Here is a 21,165-nt window from a genome sequence, read left to right as displayed (position 1 = left end):
GTCCACCCAAATCTGTAGGTACTGCAGGCAAAATCTGATGGCAAGTCCTTGGCTTGGCTTTTCTGGCCTCCAGAGGCCTTTACAGTTCAATCTGAGATTCCTCATAAAAAAATTCCAGCAAAGCAGATTTAAAAGAGCCTGTATAACCAATTGCTATTCTTGCTGCACTTATGTAAATAATTGAACCAAGTTTTATTGAAACTACACTTATTTTACAAACCAGTCAGTCTTAATTTGGCTATCTTGTAAAAATGAGGGTGATTTTCGAGAGAAAAATTATGTTTTAGTAGAAGCTATAGTACACATTCATGCATATTAGATTCTAGCTCTTCTCTTCTACAAGATTCATCTATTACTAATCATAATGTCTCCTTGTGTCCATCTGTCTCTGACACCTGGGAGTTCCCTGGCCACAATCAAACCTTTTCCTTCAATACTACTGCCCAAATACTAACTAGATTTGCCTCGTCACAGGTGGATCATAAACAACAAGTTCCAAAGGTAAATCCCCAACTTATCGATACACACAGGATGGACTATATCAAATTTGGGACAAATATATCTGGCTCACTCCTACTAGCGGTCAACTCAATCAAAAGGCCACTCTATGTTGGGGTGAATTTAACTAAGGAAGTGAAAGACCTACACAATGAAAATTACATGGCTTTTTTGAAAGAAATAGATGATGACATAAAGAGATGGAAAGACATCCCATGTACATGCATTGGAAGAATAAACATAGTTAAAATGTCCATTCTACCTAAAGCAAGCTACAGATTCAATGCCATCCCAATCAGAATCCCAAGGACATTCTTTACAGAATTAGAACAAAGAATCCTAAACTTCATATGGGGCAACAAAACACCCCGAATTACTAAAGCAATCCTGAGAAAGAAGAACAAAACTGGAGGCATCACAATCCCTGACTTCAAAACATACTACAAAGCTACAGTAATCAAAACAGCATGGTACTGGTACAAAAACAGGTGCACAGATCAATGGAACAGAATTGAAAGCCCAGAAATAAAACTACACATCTAGGGACAGCTAATCTTCGACAAAGGAGCTGAGGGCCTACAATGGAGAAAAGAAAGTCTTTTCAACAAATGGTGCTGGGAAAACTGGAAAGTCACATGTAAAAGAATGAAAATTGACCATTCCTTTTTACCATTCACCAAAATAAACTCAAAATGGATCAAAGACCTAAAGGTGAGACCTGAAACCATAAGGCTTCTAGAAGAAAATGTAGGCAGTATACTCTTTGACATCAGTATTAAAAGGATCTTTTCGGACACCATGTCTTCCCAGAGAAGGGAAACAATAGAAAGAATAAACAAATGGGACTTCATTAGACTATAAGAGCTTCTTCAAGGTAAATGAAAACAGGATTGAAACAATAAAACAACCCACTAACTGGGAAAAAAATATTTGCAAGTCATACATCCGACAAAGGCTTAATATCCATAATATACAAAGAACTCACACAACTCAACAACAAAAAATCAAACAACCCGATCAAAAAATGGGCTGGAGACATGAACAGACATTTCTCCAAAGAAGATATACGGATGGCCAATAGGCACATGAAAAGATGCTCATCATCGCTGATCATCAGGGAAATGCAAATCAAAACTACACTAAGATATCACCTTACACCTGTTAGAATGACAAAAATATCTAAACCTAATAGCAACAAATGTTGGAGAGGTTGTGGAGAAAAAGGAACCCTCATACACTGCTGGTGGGAATGCAAACTGGTGCAGCCACTATGGAAAACAGTGTGGAGATTCCTCAAAAAATTAAAAATAGAACTACCATACGACCCAGCCATCCCACTACTGGGTATCTATCCAAAGAGCTTGAAGTCAGCAATCCCAAAAGTCCTATGTACCCCAATGTTCATTGCAGCATTATTTACAATAGCCAAGACATGGAAGCAACCTAAGTGCCCATCAACAGACGAATGGATAAAGAAGATGTGGTATATATATACAATGGACTACTACTCAGCCGTAAAAAAGAACAAAATCGTTCCATTTGCAACAACATGGATGGACCTTGAGGGAATTATGTTAAGTGAAATAAGCCAGATAGAGAAGGACAATCTCTGTATGACTCCACTCATATGAGGAATTTAAAAATGTAGACAAAGAGAACAGATTAGCGGCTACCAGGGGAAAGGTGGGGTGGGGGGTGGGCACAAAGGGTGAAGGGTTGCACCTACAACACGACTCAAAAACAACAATGTACAACTGAAATTTCACAAGATTGTAACTTACCATTAACTCAATAAAAATTTGAAAAAAAAAAGCCACTCTATGTTGGGAACAAACCAATCACACCTGTGATATGTGGCCTACTAGCACCCAACCTATGGCAAAAATTCCCCGTTATATGTGTTCTCATATCATAGCCTTAAGAAATACTGATTGGTTTGGGACTGACTGGGATAGACAGCCCAGTGTACATTGGTTAGCCCCTAATGGCACTCAGTGGCAATGTGGCTCCAACGTACGGCTTTGGCTACCACCTCGATGGATTGGAGGATGCACCCTAGGCTTCGTCTGGATGCAAGGTAGAACTACATTTACTATATCTCCTCCTGCTAATTTACCCAACCTGCAACAGCGCTGGACCCGCTCTGTCTTCCACTGGTATGACCACCTTGCCTCAATTTTCCTTCCCCAATTAGGAATCAAAAGTGTCATCTGGCACATGGAAGCTCTAAACAGATTTACTATGAAGGCATTAAATGATACACAACATAGCCTTTCACTGCTCGATTTAGAAGTATCCCAAATGCATAAGGCAGTCCTCCAAAACCGAATGGTACTGGGTGTTTTGACAGTGGCAGAGGGGGGCACTTGTGCCACTATAAAAACTGAATGTTGTGTTTATATTCCTGACTACCATCAAAATATCTCTGGCTTCCTATCTGATATGAGCCACCAAATTAAATCCATGTCTGACCCTACCCTATCCCTAAATGATTGGTTGAACTCTTGGTCAGGACCAGGTCTCTGGACTACGATCAAACCTTTATTCATTGGGTTAATCATATTGCTTGTATTTCTTATTATAATTTGTTGACTATTTCGTTGTTTGTCTTCCGCATGTCAACAAAGTTTCACCTCGTGGACCACCTCTCGTCAAATGATTCTCTCATCTCCAGAGGATCTGCACACCTTGTCAGCCTTGGACTCCAGGGGCACAACCTTCCATTCCGCTGAGCCTCCTACCTGTACCCCTATGGCCCCATTTAGGGACAGCTCTACGACCTTGTACAGCCGGAAGTAGTTACAGAAGACTGACCATCGTCCATATCCCCAAAAGATTTCGGGGCCAAATGGGTTTGGGGGGGTTATGATGAGGATTATTTTGGGCTGGTTACTTTTGAAAACTGCAGACAGGGAAGGAGGCTCTGAGGAGTGGAATTTGCTTGCCCTTTGATGAGAGACATTGCATTTGTGAAGGAAGTCTCCATCTGTGGGGGTGTCTCCCACTTTGCACCAGGAGGAAGCGGGGATGACCTTATTGTTAGAAACTCTTAATGGGGAAGGCAAGGACTTAAGTTGTTTACTGTCTGGTGACCTCATGTAACTGACCCCCCCACCACCACCATCTTCCTTTGTCTTTAGCTGAAAATAATATTTAAGGTGGTTCTGCCATTTACTTAATCCGGTTTGATTCTTATCCAAAAGTTATAGGACCACCCAATAACCAGACCCCACCTGCCCTGATACCATTTTAACAACTTTTTTTACATATTCTTTCCTTTGTCTTGTAAAGAGATAACTCACATACCTATGCCTTAAATTTAGCCCTACTCTCAACCCATGTTTGCAGCAGCGGCAGTGGCAGCGGCAGCTCCTCCTGCCCGTGGGTCCTGTCCCCATGCCAGCAGCAGCAGCTCTGACTACCCATGGGTCCTGTCCCCATGCCGGCAGCAGCAGCTCTGACTACCCATGGGTCCTGTCCCCATGCTATTCCACACTATTCTCTGAATAAAAGAACACTACTGCCAGACCTTGAGAGTCCAAGAAATCTTTCTTTCGACGACTCGGCTTACCGACCCCACATCACCAGGACCACCCTGCAGTAGCAGCATTCCGCCCTGCCCCACGCTGGACAGCACCCGAGGGGTAGGAGGGAGGCAGGGGAACGGAGTGGGAGATGCCATTCCAGGAAGGAGAGGATGGGCAACAGCCTGAGAGGCCGGGAGGAGCCACCTCTGTTCCCCACTGTGAGGGCTGGCCCTGTCCCTCTGCTCCCCAGGGTGCTCCCAAGGCCGAGCCAGTGCAGGCCACACACGGAGCCTTTGTACTGGGTTGAAAAAGATCTGTTCTAGCCCTAACCCCTGGAACCTGCGAATGTGACCTCATTTGGAAATGTAATCAAGTTAAGATGGGGCCATTAGGCTGGGCCCTATTCCAACATGACTGTGTCCTCAGAAGAAGAGGAAGACGTGGAGGCACAAGCGAAGAAGCCCATCTGGCCACAGAGGCAGAGACTGGAGTGACACATCTACAAATCAAGAAACACAAGATCTGCCCGCCACCTTCCCCAGAGCCTGTGGAGGGTGAGCAGCCTGCCAGCACCGGGATCGAGGCTTGCGACCTCCAGACTGTGAAGGCATACATTTTTGCTGCTTTAAGCCACCCAGTTTGTGGTCATTTGTTATGGCAACCCCAGAAAACTCATACAGGCTGTGTCCCCTGCAGCCCCTGCCCCAGGGACTTTGCTCCACCCCCACAAGGCAGCAGTAGGTGGCACGGAGCTCCACAGGGCCTGTGGCATTGGCTACAGCCTGAGCCTAGCTCAGCTCCTGCTCCCCAAGCGCGGCCAGCCCAGGCCAGGCTCCCACATGGCCCTTATGGCAGCTCCACAGGAGCCGACCCCTGCCCGCCCGTCCCAGAGCCCCCCAGCAGGGGGCCAGCATCTCAGACTGACAGGAAAATGCCAGTGCTAAAATTAACACACTGCTGTGTGAGTTCCATGGTAACTAGGGGTGGGGGGGATTGTTTCCTTTATCCAACAAGAAAGCTAAAATATCTGGAGTAGAAGGGGGCAGCACCAAACACAGCCAGGTTTCCATGATGGACAAAGTTCACTCGCAGAGGAGTCCCCCCTTCAAAGAGAGGCAGAACCCCTGAGCCTGCTGCTGCGGTCCAGGCCAGGGCCCTCAGAGGGCAACCAGCTCTAAGGACACCTCACAGATTGTGCTGGAAGCTCCCTGGGCCTGTCCTTTCAGAATTAGGCTCAAACCAGAGAGGCAACTACAGGAACACAGCCAGGACTGAGGCTTTTGGACAGAACTCCCTCCCTCCCTCCTTCCGGAGCTGCAGGTGGCAGTCATCAGTCGTGGTGATGCAGCACAGGCCTGGGGCCTGCAGCTGCTCCTGAGTTTCCTTTGTGCTCAGCACAGGGAGCAGCGCCTTGGCAAGGAGTATCAATGAGGCAGGATATGAACTGGGGTCTGAAGGACAGGCAGGGAGGAGACAAGGACCAGGGGTCGCCATTCCTGGCAGAAAAGGAGCTGTGGGGCTTACCTCTGGGCAGGTATGTGCCAGAAGGACCACATGACTAGGGGGCTGGTTCACATCAGGCAGCCTTGACCATGGGGCCCGGAAGGCCAGGGTCAGGCACACATGAACACCCCATGTTTCTATGGGGGACTCTGCCGAACAGAAGTCCAAGTGGCACTGCTTATCCTCTCTAATTTGCTGCCTGAGAAGGTTCTGGCAAAGTTCCTTCAACCCTCAGAGACTCTATTACATTCCCCAGAAGAGGCAGGGGCTCAAGATAATGGCTGGGCCAAGAACCTGGGGTCCTGGAGCAGCACAGGGGAATGAACCAGGAGAAGAAGGCTCCACGTGCAGCCCACCGACCAGCACCACTGATCCCAAGAACTCATAATGCTTCGGGGCTGAGGCAGGAGAGAAGCTCAGCAGCGCTTGGCCCAACCGCAGAAAATCAGCTGGTAAGAGAAAGAGAGGCACCAGGAGCAGCAAACTAGAAAGAAAAGCGATTGCCATCATCCCAGGGGCTCAAGCAGGGTGGGAGAGTGCTGAGCCTAGCTGCCTGATTCTTCCAAGCACCCATGATCTGACCCTGCCAGGAGGCCAGGTGGTCACTCGGAGGCTGGACCCCCTGTCTGGGCTTTGGTTAACCACCTAATGTCCAGGGCCAGCAAGAACTGGGCCAGGCACGGGCGCCCCGTCCATATGAAGCTAGCCAGTCTGCTGGACACAGGGGCTGCCCTCTCCACCAGACCCCCTCAAAGTGGCCCCAGACAGACCATCTGCCACAGGGGCCCCCACACGGGGGGCCCACCACCTGTGGTACCTGCTCAGCTGGGAAGCCATGCCGGCTGGGCTGTCCCAGGTGCAGAGAGAGGCAAGGGAAGCCGCTGCAGCCAAGTCACACATCTTTGCCACGGAAAGCACCATCCCAACTCCCCGCCACGTCGGGTCTCGTGGGGAGCACCCTGGCTTCCTGGACTGCCCGATCTAACCAGGAAGAGGCTGCCTCACCAATCCGAGGAGTCTACCAAAAGCTGGTTGTCATAGAAACCTCGCTTTGCAAATAATTACAGTGGAGAAGTAAGTCTGCGAGCCCTTCCGCTGCTGGGCTGTGAGATCAAGAAGTCACAGGTGCCGTCTCTGTGAAGCCTCTGGGAGACCACCAGAGAGGGCAAATGCCCACCCCAGTCTTTCTCCAGGATCTCAGCAAAAGACCCCACTGCACACCTTCCAGAGCTTCCTGAGATCCAGACAAGAGAGGAGGGTCACGGGCCAGAGAGAGGGGTCTCATCAGATGCAGAGCCCCTGCATCCTGCTCTGAGGAACAGGCATCTGAGACCTGTCCCCAAGGCCACCTCCCTGAGCTCTAGGGGCCGGGTGAGCCACTGGAAGGGAAGTGGATGGGCAGTGCAGCCAGCTCGGCCAGCCTCAGCTCTCCTCTGGCTGATACCCCGACCCCACCACCACACAGACCTTCCTCCTCCCCTCTCAGGTGTGCGGGCTGCCAGGAGAGCCCCCAGGTCCCCTCCAGGTAAACAATCAGAGTGGGCCAGTGCAGATGCGATGGCCACGGCCCTGGGAGAGCCTGGACGTGTTATGACTATGACTGTGCCCCGATGCCATCCCCACACAGGGCTGCTTTCTCGGGAATCCTGCAGCCAGTCAGTGAAGCCGATGCTCCCCAGCCAGCACACCGGGCGCAGAACAGCCTCTGTCAATCAGGCCAGGTTATGAACGTAGGAGCCCACCTGCGGGCCACTCTAGGGCGTCCTTCTTAAAAACACTTGCCCTGGCTTAGCTCGTGGGCACCGATCCACCTCGCCCGTAGGCCAAGTCTGGCAGGCTCTGTGATCAAGAGGAAAAGTTAGGGCAGAGCGCTGATTAGGTTTAGTCAAACACCGCCCGCCACGCTCCCTCAAACAGACCCCTTATCAAATGCCAGATCACTCCCGCCTCCTTGAAACAGCCAGGTGTCCTGGAGCCCTTCCTAAAATAGAGGTAAACTATTACTAAGAGTACAAGTGCCACTGCCACAAGTCTTCCCACTTTTACCCAAAAAGAGAGAGAAAGAAAATTCCAGACTGACCAACACCACAGCACTGAGTTCCCAGCCAAGCAGGAAGCGGCAAAATTGCGCTCAGCTCTGCCAGCCCAGGAAGCTTAGTCCCCGGAGGCCGGGCCCTTCTGAAGGGGTGAGGGGGCCCGCCGCCCACACCCCAAATGTCCACCTGGAACTGAGTCTGGGCCGAAAACCTTCCCAAAGAGCCTTCCCACCCATGCGGCCGGACAGGCCAGGATGACAGATCTCCCTCAGCCCCTCAGCTTCCCCCACGGCTCTTCATCCTGAGAAGAAATGACTCCATTTGCCAGCAGCCAAGGACTGTTCCCATAGGGCAGGGCCTGGCGTCATTCTGCTCAGCAGGCCGGGCGCAGAGCAAAGTTCCATGAATATGTGTCAAGTTGGAGGGCGACAGAAACCCCTACCCTGCCTACAGTTGCCTGGCGCCCTGGGTCCCCTCAGGTCAGCTGGGTGCTCAGGACCTTTGCACACCTGGCGAGCGGTAAGTCTAGGGTAACAGCCCACCCCTTCCTCCTGCCCTCTCTGCCCAGAGAAGCCTGGCCCCGCTCTCCTCCTGTGGACCAAGAGGCCAAAAGTGCTTTCCACATACCACTCAGGACTGTGGACCACCACAACGGGTTCTGAGAGCCCCCCAGGAGGGCTGCGTGCCGGGTCTGGTCAAGTCCATCTCTCACCTGCAGGTCAGGGGGCCCACTCCAGCCATAGGGCGTTCCAGAGCCACATCTCGAGACACTTCGTTTCTTCCCACCCCAGTACACACAACCAGGGTTGCCCCCAGACTCCCCAACCCCCAGCCATCCCAGAGTTTTCTCACAGTCCCAACTCACAGCTTGGCCTCTCCCTAAGACAGGCCTCATCAGCTCCGTTCCTGAAGACTTTTAGGGACACTCCTCGCCGAAGCACGAGTATGGTCTCCACAGCCTCCACTGGTCCCTCCGGAAGCTGCAGCCAGATGGACTCAAAGAAGGGGCCTCGGGCCTGATGCTGTGCCCTTTGGACTTGGGCCCCTCCCTCCACGCAGGCATTGCCGCCTCCCTAAGCAACCCTGGCTTCTCTCTCCTCTTGGCCCCAACCCTGGGCATGCTGGGCACACCACCCACCCCAGATAAGGGGCAGCCACCGCATCACTGCAAATATGCATGTACCCATGACCTTTTAATTTTTTTATTATTTATTTTTTTAATTGAGGTAACAGTGGTTTATAACATTATATAAATTTCAGGTGTACATCATTATATTTCGATTTCTGTGTAGATCACATCATGTTCACCACGCAAAAACTAATTACCATCCATCACCACACACATGTGCCCAGTCACCCCTTTCGCCCTCCTCCCGCCCTCCCTCCTTCCGCTTTGGTAACCACCAATCTAATCTCTGTATCTATGTATTTGTTTGTTGTTGTTCTTCTTCTTCCCATGACCTTTTTAAATCCCTTAAAATCACAGGAAATTGGAATGGAAAGAGATCTTGGAAAATTCTTGGTTCAGACCCCAACTTCTACCCATGAGGAAAGCAGGAACGGAGAAGTGAGGAGGACTGCCCCAGGCTCACATCGGTCAGACTCAGTGACAAAGGGCCCCACACAGCAGAGGTGGTACCCTGGGAAGGAAGGCCAGCCAGAGGGAGAAGCATCGTCCTGCACACTGTAAAGATCTACTGTCCTTGCCATCAAAACATCAACTAGGCGACGCACTGAACGTAATTAAAATGACTCATAAAAACAAGAGAACCGAGCAAAACTTGCCTCACTAGGTTCTTTTTTTTTTTCCCCTTCTTTTTCTCCCCAAGGCCCCCCAGTCCATAGTTGTGTATTCCAGTTGTAGCTCCCTGCAGCTGTGCTGTGTGGGATGCCACCCCAGCATGGCTTGATGAGTGGTGCCATGTCTGCACGCAGCATCTGAACCAGTGAAACCCCAGGCAGCCAAAGCGGAGTGCGCGAACTTAACCTCTCGGCCACGGGGCCAGCCCCCAGGTTCTTTTTAAGTTATAGAAAGTTAAAATACCACAAGACTGGCTTAAGGATGAAACAGTTCTCATTGCAGCAAAACAAAGAAATCTGGAAACCAATACGCAGCTGGATAAGAACTTTCTAATAAGTCAATCCTTGGAGGGGTGAGGATTTACACGGCATTTGACGCTGATGATTTGATACAGGACAGTAACATGCAGAAAAATAAACTGAAACCCATGGCTGAGATAACACTATCTACAGAAAAGCTTTTAAACAAATCACAGAAGTTAAGACCAAAATGAAATTATCCTCTTGTTTTCATCATTAGAGGGAAGGCATTTTTCAGATTTGGAATGATCCAATAAATGACAGGTTGGGTCAATTACTTAAAACCTGGATAGAGATAAGACCTAAACCAGTGGAACTAAGACAAAAAAAAATTAGAGAAACAGAATGGGACAGGGGAGAATCTGCAAGAAATGATGCCATAAAGTGAAATACCTAAACTCTATCCACACTTCCATCAGATCAGTAAGGACTGGACCAGGCCTCCATAGATATGCTGACTCAAGCCATTAACGGATCCTTCCACAAAGAGGAATCATTTGTTGTCAGACAGCTCAGTCTTATGAGTAAATAATTTCAAAGTGAAATAGCCATGAGGTGCTATTTCCCATCTTATTAAATTAACCAAGAACCATTTTAAATGATAAAACCAGATGTCTGGAAATGTTCATAGCAACATTATTCATAATAGCTAAAAGGTGGAAACAGCCCAGATGTGTCCAACAAGGATGAATGGACAAATAAAACATGGTCTATCTATATAATGGAATATTATTTAATAAAAAAGAACAAATACTGATACACACTAAAATGTGGATGAACCTTGAAAATATATGCCAAGTGAAAGAAGTCAGACACAAAAGGCCACAGATTGTAAGATCCCATTGATATAGAATGTCCAGAACAGGCAAACCCACAGAGACAGAAAGTAGACTGTGGTTGCCAGGGATGGGGGAGGGGGAACAGCCAGAGACTGCTATTGGGTGCAGGATTTATTTCAGGGGTGAAGAAAATGCTGTGGAATTAAATAGCAATGATGGTTGCATAACCTTGTAGACATAGCAAAAAACACTGAATCGTACACTCCAAATCAGCGAACGAACTCTGTGGGATCCGAACTGTATCACAATAAAGCTGCTATAAAAAACAAATGGGGGCTGGCCCCGTGGCCGAGTGGTTAAGTTCGCACGCTCCGCTGCAGGCTGCCCAGTGTTTCGTTAGTTCGAATCCTGGGCGCGGACATGGCACTGCTCATCAAACCACGCTGAGGCAGCGTCCCACATGCCACAACTAGAAAGAACCCACAATGAAGAATATACAACTATGTACTGGGGGGCTTTGGGGAGAAAAAGGAAAAAAATTTTTAAAAAAATCTTTAAAAAAAGAAACAAAAAAAACAAATGGATGCTGTAAGTCGTGGGGAAACAGGCCCGCCCCTCCTGCCTTTCGAACCGGTTTTGTCAGAGAGCCCACAAAACACTCACTCCTGCCCAGGAAAGTGCTCCCAAAACGTGGCCTGAAGAAAACCACACACAGCTGGACAGCAGCCTGCAGCTGCAGTGTTTCCAATACCAAGTAAACAAAGCAGAGCGGGCTCAGGGGGTGGGAACACCCTAAAACACAAACGAGGTTGTGTTTGGTATCTATTTTTCTTGGGGAAATGGCCACTATTTTTTTCAGTTTTCAAAGGTGTCTGGAATCTGACAAAGGTCAAGAGACGGCAGCACCCCTCCATCCATCTCTCCCACACCTGACCAAGGAGCAGATGGACCACCTGAGTCACCAAGGACTAGAGGCAAGAAAAAAGGCAGGAAACGAGAGCACCAGGTGCCTGGAACTCAAAAGCTGCTGGCCTAGCCGAGCAGAGGACTCTGAGAAGAGAGGATGAAAGGGAGCTCTGAGCCGCCCTACCGGACTCAGGGGCCACCTCCTCGCACAGAAGACCATCCTGTATCAGAGGAAGCCACAAGGGCAGAGACGTATAGACAGAGTCCACAAAAACTCTCAAAGCTCTGAGGTAAGAAAATAAATGACCCAATATTTTAAAAATGGGTAAAAGACTTGAACACTCACTTCAACAAACAAGATACATGGGTGGCAAATACGCACACGAAAAGGCGCTCGACGTCATTAGACATTAGGAAAACACAAATTAAAACCACAGCTTAGAGTGGCTAAAACTAAAAGGACTGACTCGACCCAGTGTTGGTGAGGACGTGGAGGAACCGACTCTCACACATTGCTGCTGGAAACGTACAAGGGCACAGCTGTGGAAAACAGGGCGGCGGTTGCTTAAACACTAAACCTACACCTACCGTATCATCTAACATTGCCCTCCTAGGACTTACCAGAGAACCAATAGAAGCAGATATTCTCACAAAGACTTGTAGACGAAACGTTCATAGTGACGTTCCTTGTAACAGCCAAAAACTGGAAACAACTCAAATCACCAGCCACAATGAACAGATAGACTGTGGTGATCCACACAATGGAATACCATTCAGCAATAAAAAGGAATGGACTAACGATACAAGCAACAGTACGGATGAATCTCAGAACGATCACGCTGAGTGAAAGAGGCTGGAGAAAAAAAGAGCACATGCTATGTGATCCCATTTCTATAAAATTCTAGAAAATGCAAACTAATTAATCTATAGTGAGAGAAAGTGGATCCGTGGCTGCCTGGGGTTGGGGAGGCGGAAGGGAGAGACTATTAACAGACAGAAAGGAACTCTCAACACAATGGGTATGCGCATTACCTTGATTGTGGTGATGGTTTCACAGGTGTATGATGTCAAAATTTATCAGATTACTCACTTTAAATATGTTATATTTAATATGTTATATAACTTATACCTCAATAATTTAAATAAATAAATATCTCTCCCACCCCACCCCTACTGCTGTCTTGTAGAGAATTACATGTTAGTGGTAAGCGCTTGGGTTTCTCCCTTAGTCACTGACCCTAAGAGGGTTTACCGGAACTCAGTTCATTTCTCCAAGATGTGGCAGCAAATGCAACAAAGGCCCCCAGGAGCTGAACCAGTCCTTGTGCTGGATGCAGGGGACCCCAAGCATCTCAGCCACCAGCTCTGTGCCCATGGCCCCGAGAAGAGGCAGGAGGTTTTCTTTCTGGTCTCTCAGTTCTGTTCCAATGATCTGTGAGTCTGTTTTTGTGCCAGTACCATGCTGTCTTGATTACTACAGCTTTGTAGTATATTTTGAAATCAGGAAGTGTGATACTTCCAGCTATGTTCTTTTTTCTCAGGATTACTTTGGCTATTTGGGATCTTTGCATGTTCCATATAAACTTTAAGATTCTTGTTCCTGGCTAGTGGCATAGTGGTTAAGTTCAGGCACTCCACTTCAGCAGCCTGGGGTTTGTGAGCTCTGATCCCATGCGCAGACCTACACATTGCTCATCAAGCCATGCTGTGGTGGTGTCCCACATACAAAATAGAGGCACAGATGTTAGCTCAGGGACAATCTTCCTCAAGCAAAAAGAGGAATATTAGTAATGGGTATTAGCTCAGGACCAATCTTCCTCACACAAAAAAAAATAAGATAAAAAAATTAATTTTAGGATTCTTTGTTCTATTTCCATGAAGAATGTTGTCGGGATTCTATTTGGGATTGCACTGAATCTGTAGATTGATTTAGGTAATATGGGCATTTTTAACTATGTCTATTCATCCAATCCATGGAATATCTTTCCGTTTCTTTATGTCGTCTTCAATTTCTTTCAATAATGTCTTATAGTTTTCAGTGTATAGGTCTTTCACCTCCTTGGTTAAACATTATCTCACAACTATCAGAATGGCTATAATTAACAAAACAAGAAATAATAAATGTTGGAGAGGATGGAGAAAAGGGAGCCCTCATATACCGCTGGTGCAAATGCAAACTGGTGCAGCCACTAAGGAAAACAGTATGGAGATGTCTCAAAAAGTTAAAAATAGAAATGCCATAGGATCCAGCTATCCCACTTCTGAGCATTTATCCAAAGAACTTGAAATCAACAATTCAAAGAGATTTATGCACCCCCTATGTTCATTGCAGCATTATTCACAATAGCCAAGATGTGGAAGTAACCCCAGTGCCCATCAACTGATAAATGGATAAAGAAGATGTGGTATATATATATAGAATGGAATACTACTCAGCCATAAAAAAGACAAAACCATCCCATTTGTAACAACATGGATGGACCTTGAGGGTATTATGCTAAGTGAAATAAGTCAGACAGAGAAAGACAAATACTGTATGATTTCACTCGTATGTGGAAGAAAAACAAACACACAGATACAGAGAACAGATTGGTGGTTACCAGAGGGGAAGGAGGTTGGGGGAGGACGAAAGAGGTAAAAGAGGCACATATGTATGGTGACAGATAAAAACTAGACTATTGGTGGTGAGCACAATGTAGTCTATACAGAAGCTGAAATATAGTAATGTACAACTGAAATTTACACAGTTATAAACCAATATGACCTCAATAAAACATTTTTTTTTAAAAAAGAGGGAGGAAGGAGGTAGCCAGACTGCCCTGGGTTCCGGGTATGCCCTCACTAAGAACCCTACCCACCCAGTGCCACCAGGCACCACCTTGCCACCAAAGGCCTCTCTCATACCCACAGGACTGGCAGTGAAGCCCCCGCTGGGCAGATGAGCGAGTCCTGAGCACTTCTCCAGAGGAACCGAGAATATGGGACCAGTGGTCAATATAGCCACGCCAAGTCTCACTGTGGAAGGGGCTCCCAGACTTCCCTGAATGTTAAGGAACACGCTCCCTGAAGACATGGAGCCTAGTGGCCTGTGGGGAGAAGCCGGACTCGACTGGGAAGGGGCCACAGAGAGAGGACAGCAACCTCTCAGCCTCTAGAACCCCAGCCCCATCCGACATCCTGGGCGTCAGTCAAGCAGCCCATCCTGCCAGGCATCGCTTGCAGACCACATAAAAGCCAGGCTCTCAGAGCAGACACCCTCCAAGAAGCTGTGTGGAAATGCCTGGGGCGACATGGCCCAGGACACACAGTCTGGGTTCCAGCCGTGGCTCTGCCACACGCCCCTGAGTCAGCCACTGCATCTCTAGGGCCTGTTTCTTCAGCCGTAACATGGAGGGTGAACGCAGAGCTGAGGGTTCCTCAGAGCTGTCACACTTACATTGTCTCCCCAGCTCCCCAGACCTAGGAAAAGGCCGGAATAGTGAGCTTCTGGGCAGGGCCAGTTGAAGGAACCAACTGAGACACTGTTAAGGGAATAAAAAGAAAGCCACAGACTGGGAGAAAATATTTACAAAACACATATCTGATAGAGGACTTACATCCAAAATATACAAAGACCTCTTAAAATTCGACACTAACAAACAACTCAAAATGAAAATGGGCAAAAGATCTGAACAGACTCCTCAGGAAAGAAGACAGACACGTGGCAAACAAGCAGATGAGAAGATGCTCCACATCATATGTCACCAAGGAACTGCAAACTAGAACAACTAGATACCACTGCACACCTAGCAGAATGGCCAAAACCCAGAACACTGACACCCCAGTGCTGGAGAGGACGGGGAGCAGCAGAAGCTGTCACCCATTGCTGGTGGGAATGCAAAATGGTGCAGCCACTTAGGAAGACAGTTAGGCAATTTCCTACAAAACTAAACGTATTCTTTAATCCTATTCTATATTCTATTAATTATATAAAAATAAATGAAAAACTTAGTAGGTACGTGGGAGCAATTAAAAGTAAAATCAGGGGCCTGCCTGGTGGCGTAGCGGTCAAGTGTGCACGTTCCACTTTGGTGGCCCAGGGGTTCACCACTTCTGATCCCGGGTGCAGACCTATGCACAACTTGGCAAGCCATGCTGTAGGATGCATCCCACATATAAAGTAGAGGAAGATGGGCCCAGATGTTAGCTCAGGGCCAGTCTTCCTCAGCCAAAAGAGGAGGATTAGCAGCAGATGTTAGCTCAGGGCTAATGGTCCTCAAAAGAAAGAAAAAAAAAGTAAAATCAAGTCAAAAAATTATCATTTGGTATGGCTGAAATAAGAACACTACTAATCTGTTTCAGATAACATGGGTCAATTAGGCCACTTCAGGCTGGCCTGTGAGTGGCCTCCCCCTGTAAGAGCCTGGCTTTTATAAGGCACATGACAAGGTGGGGCCAGCTGTCATGAAAGGAAGCATAGAGTATCAGTCAAACAGGATCTAGTTTCCTGAGACAACAAAGGGCACCAAAAGGCAATTTAGCTGTTAAAGTTCTGAATTCCAAATACAAGCCTGAAATTCTGATCACCAATTACAATAGCAGGGGTTGGGGGGTCCCCACACCAAGCTGGGTGTCCTACGATTCAACTCAATTCTGACTCTACTTACCCCGAGATAGCACCAGATCCCATAGGTTAAGGGCTCAGTCCTATAAGACTGTCCCTGACTTCAGATGCCAATCACAAGTCCAGGTTGTCACCTGTGCTTCTGACCAACCGGCTACGGATAAAGTTCCAATGACCTCCTCCCTAGGTTGGATAAATTTGCTAGAGTGGCTCACAGAACTCAGGAAACCCGTTTACTTGCCACATTACTGACTTATTACAAAGGACATTAAAGGACACAAATCAACAGGCAGCTAAAGAGGACAAAGGGCAAGGCTTGGGGAAGGGGCGCTTGTCCAGGCTCACCCTCTGCCGCATCTCCACGTGCTCACCAACCTGGAGGCTCTCTGAGCCTGGTCCTTTTGGGTTTTTATGGAGGTTTCATTACCTAGGCACGACTGATTAAATCATTGGCCACTGGCAATCAATTCAACCTCTAGCCCCTCTCCCCTCCCGAGAGGTCCCAGGGGGCTAGGACCAAACGTTCCACCCCTCCATCAGATGGTTGGTTCCCCTGGCCATCAGGCCCTATCCTTAGATGTTTCCAAAAGTCTCCTCATTAACATAAACTCAAGTGTGGCTGAAAAAGGTTTGTCATGAATATCAAGACACCTTTATCACTCTCAAAACTTAGGAAATTCCAAGGGTTTTAGGAGCTCCGTGCCAGAAACATGGATGAAGACCAAATATATATTTCTTATAAAATAAATATTTGTGACCTATAAATTGTTGATTTATACTTATAAATTTGTACTTTTTATAAATTTGCACAATTTCCTGCCCCATAGAAATTTATACTTATAAATCTCAATATCACAAAGCCACAGCTGAGTGAACACAGCACCAGACCAGCGAAGAAACACACAAGTGAAGAAGTGTGGCACTTATTGAAAATGAGGGCCATCCACCGTCACTCATCCCGATCAGTTACAAGGCTAAAGTTTCCACCCACTAAGTGCCCAAAGGTAATGGAATCTTTAGCTGGTTCACGAGGCTGGAATTCAAAGCCTGGAGACTTTTAATAGGTTAGAGAGGGACAGCATGTGTCTCCAGTGTGCCCCTGCTGGTGGCAGCGGTGCCAGGACAGGCCAGGTCAGGGCAGAGAGACCAGATCCAACCCCCATGCGTTTTCCAGCCCCCATTCCTCAGGTGACAGCAAAGCACACACGCCAGGTGCCCTTCCAGGACCCACCAGGCAAGTTCTATGGGGCAGGTACTGTAGGGTCTTCTCCCAGACCCAGGGGAGGGCTTGCGGGCCCATGCCCAGCGAGAGCCACACCCTGGCATCAGGGCACTCACTTTCATCTCGGCACCTAAGGCTCAGACAAGCTCCCAGCCTTATGCCGAGTTTGGGAGATACATCTCACCTTAGACTCTTAAACCCACACGTTCATAAGCCAAAGGTAAGCAGCAGGCCATTTTCGGGGCAGCTGGTGGGTGAGAGCTGTCTCCATTGCCCACCTCCTCCCTTTAGCAGCATTTGCCCCTGGTCAGGGCAGGTGATGAGGCACAGAGAGCTCGTCAGACCTGGGGTCCAGTGCCCACTGTGCCGAGCTTGTGCAAGTCACTCCTGCCCTCAGTTTCCCCATCTGTAAAACAGAGGTAATTCTGGTGCCCCCAGGGCTGCAAGCTAACCAAGTGAGCATGAAGGGTCCAGCAGATGGGAGACAGGGCAAAGTCTCGGAATGTGGGCGCTGCCTCCAGGGCACAGGGCTGCTGCCCTGCCAGCTGCTGGGATGCTATGTTCCACAACACCTCAAGAGCGTGGGAAAATTAGCTTTGCAAAAGCAAGTCTTTCGTCCTACTCTTCAACTCCCAGTCTGAGAGCTACCTTCCCAGTCTAGATTAAAATTCTGATTTGCCTCACATTTCTGATGCCCAAACAAATGTGCTTGCAGGGCGCTGGGGCAAACTCAAGGGCATGACGGTTACATGCAACCTCCCAACTCTGGAGGTTTTAAACATGCCTTAGAAGGCCACAGTCACGCCTGCTGGCCCCTGGCCTGCCACACACCTGAGCCTCTGGGCCCCAGGGCCTGAAGGTGAGGAATTCAGGGCACAGGGGGTTTGCGCTGCCTGGCATGATCCTGGAAGGGACTCCAACAGGGACCTGACCCACAGGAGGCTTGGACAGCAAGAGCCTGCCACCTGCCACAGGACAGGCTGGTCACAGAAGAAGGGGGGCAGGGGGCAGCAAGGCCACCATGGGGCAGGGGTTGGTATTCAGGGAGGGGGAGTGGGAAACAGAGAGATGTAGACACCACACACAGACCTGAAGAGGTGTGGCCAAGTCCTGCAAGGAAACCACACATATGAGAAGCACTCCATGTCCCGTAGGGCAGGATTTTTACTGCCACTCACGGACTTTTGGTTTCTGTCTTCAAGGTCAGAGAGCAATGACTTTTGCAAGGAAGAAGTGTGGGTGAAGGTCAGGAAGTGTGTGGTTTCAGCCCTCCAACAATCAACCTATGATCTTGACAAGTAATTCGGCCTCTCAGAACCTGCCTCTCACTTTATAAAGAAGGGTGTGTCCACATCAAAAGAATGGAGCTCGATCCCTACCTCACACCATAAATGTAAGCGCTGAAACTGTAAAACTCTTCAAAGAAAATATAGGGATAAAGCTCTGTGATCTTGGATTTGACAGTGGTTTCTTAGATATGACAACAAAAGCACAAACAACCAATATATATACATGTATTTATTATTAAATATATATTATTAAAAGTCAGACTACATCAAAATTAAAAAACTTTTGTGCTTCAAGAGATAACATCGAAAGTGAAAAGACAACCCAGTGAATGGGAGAAAAATCTCTGCAAATCATATATCTGAGAAGGGACTTCTCTAGAATATAGAAGGAACTCTTACAAGTCAGCAATAAAAAGACAAATACATCTAACCCAATTGAAAAACAGGCAAAGGACCTGAACAGACAATTCTCCAAAGATGTACAAATGGCCAATAAGCACATGAAAAGGAACTCAACACCATTACTCATCAGGGAAATTCAAATCAAAACCACAATAAGATCCTACTTCACACCCACCAGGATGGCTATAAACAAAAAGAGAGACAATAACAAGTGTTGGCAAAGATGTGGAACCCTCTTACACTGCTGGTGGGAATATAAAACGGTGCAGCCACTTTGGGAAAACATTCTGGCAATTCCTCAAAAGATTAAACACAGAGTAACCATATGACCCAGAAATTCCATTCCTGAGTGAGCTGTTTTCACACACACCACCTGACACAAAATGTGTGGGTTTTTTCCTTACACCAACCAATTTTCTAGCTCTCTGTCACCAGCTGAGTGTCCTACAATTCAATGCAGTTATGATACTAACAGCCCAGAGTTAGCACAGACCCTACATTTAAGGGCTCAGTCCCAAAAGACTGACACTATTTTGGACGCCAGTCACAAGTCCCGGGCTACTCATACTTCTGACCAACCAGATATAAATCGGGGGTCCCTGTGACGCCCTCCTCAGATTGGATAATTTGCCAGAGCAGCTCACAGGACTCAGGAAAACACTTTACTTATGTTTACCCGTTTAATATAAAGGCTACAGCTCAGGAACAGCCAAATGGAAGAGATGCCCAGGGGAAGGTATGGGGTGGGGGTCAGGGTATGCAGAGTTTCCATACCCTCTCCAGGCACGCAGGCCTCCCAGCACCTCCATGTGTTCAGCAACCCGGAAGCTCTCTGAACTCCACTGTTCAGGATTTTCATGGAGGTTCCACTACAGAGGCAGGAAGCAAGACTGATTAAGTCATTGGTGATTAACTCAACCTCCAGCCCCTCTCCCTGGAGCTGAAAGTTCCAACCCGCTAATAATGCCTTGGTCTTTCTGGCGCCCAGCCCCCAACCTGACTGCCTAGAGGCCCCCAGCCACCAGCCATTTCATTAGCATGGAGAAAACACTCATCACTCTGGGATTCCAAGGGTTGTAGGAGACAAAGCCCAAATATACATTTCTTATTATTCCACACTAGGTATATACTCAAGAGAAATAAAAACATATGTCCACACAAAAACCTGTACAGGGATGTGTATACTACTATTATGCATAATAGCCAAAAGGTGGAAACATGGCAATGTCCATCAACTGATGAATGGATGAACAAAATGTGGTACATATGTACAGTGGAGTACTATGAAAGAAACACTGAGACATGCTACAACGTGGATGAACTTGAGAACTGTGAGGCATCAGAATTGGCCGCCCCAAAACGTGTCTCTTTGCCTTGATTATTTTTAAGAACAAAAGACTGTGAAAGAACCTTTGACCTTCCTTCTAACCGCCTAAAAGAATTTAAGATAGGGGCTGGCCCCGTGGCCGGGCGGTTGAGTTCACACACTCGGCTGCAGGTGGCCCAGTGTTTCGTTGGTTTGAATCCTAGGTGCAGACATGGCACTGCTCATCAAGCCACGCTGAGGCGGTGTCCCACATGCCACAACTAGAAGGACCCACAATGAAGAATATACAACTATGTACCGGGGGGCTTTAGGGAGAAAAAGGAAAAAATAAAAAAATCTTTAAAGAAGTCTATTCAAAAAAAAGAATTTAAGATAGAAGGCCTGTTCCAGGAAGGAACTAATACAATAAGATAACTGTAGCGTAATGTAAAATGTGTTTCTTGGGTCACATTGTCTATAGATTATGCAGCAAACACCTGCTTAACAAACATTTGCTTTTCCATCTCCACGTAAATTGTCTTCCTCCTCTTTGAAGCCCCAAACCACTACCCCCAACATCCTCCTTTGTCTTTAGCTGAAGATAGTATTTAAGGTGGCAACTTCAGCCATTCTGGCGAACTACTCGGTTTTCCTGGGTTTCTCCCATGTACACGTTATTAAATTTTGTTTGATTTTCTCCTGTTGTTCTGTCTCATGTCAATTTAATTCTTAGACCAGCCAGAAGGACCCAGAGGGTAGAGGAATAGTCTTCCTCCCCTACAGAACATTATGCTAAGTGAAAGAAGCCAGGCCACAAAAGCCCACATCACATGATTCCACTTATTTGAAATGCCCAGAATAGGCAAAATCTATAGAGGAAGAAAATATATTAGTGGTTGGTGAGGGGTGGGGGAAGAATGGGGAGAAATGGCTAAAGGGTATGGGGTTTCTTTTGGGGTCATGAAATGTTCTAAAATTGATAGTGGTGATGGTT

At 47.6% G+C, this 21,165-nt stretch overlaps 1 protein-coding gene across 4 annotated transcripts in view; it reads right to left on the bottom strand.

Moving 5' to 3' along the window:
• The window catches only part of ACOT7 (acyl-CoA thioesterase 7), a 115,619-nt gene that overhangs the window by 84,594 nt on the left and 9,860 nt on the right, over positions 1-21,165 (bottom strand). Inside the window, exon 1 of one of the 4 annotated variants that reach the window (XM_070603999.1) lies at positions 6,346-6,531. The exons of the other annotated variants lie outside the window; for them this stretch is intronic. Coding sequence (XP_070460100.1) covers positions 6,346-6,449 — 104 coding nt within the window. The 5' untranslated portion in view covers positions 6,450-6,531. Of the gene's footprint in view, positions 1-6,345; positions 6,532-21,165 lie in introns of those variants that run through there. 4 annotated transcript variants of the gene reach the window in all.

This window comes from Equus przewalskii, chromosome 2 (assembly GCF_037783145.1).
Source record: "Equus przewalskii isolate Varuska chromosome 2, EquPr2, whole genome shotgun sequence".
Taxonomy (NCBI): Eukaryota; Metazoa; Chordata; class Mammalia; order Perissodactyla; family Equidae; genus Equus; species Equus przewalskii.
Note: the sequence above shows the minus strand (reverse complement) of the source record. Positions and strands in the feature narration are given on the sequence as shown.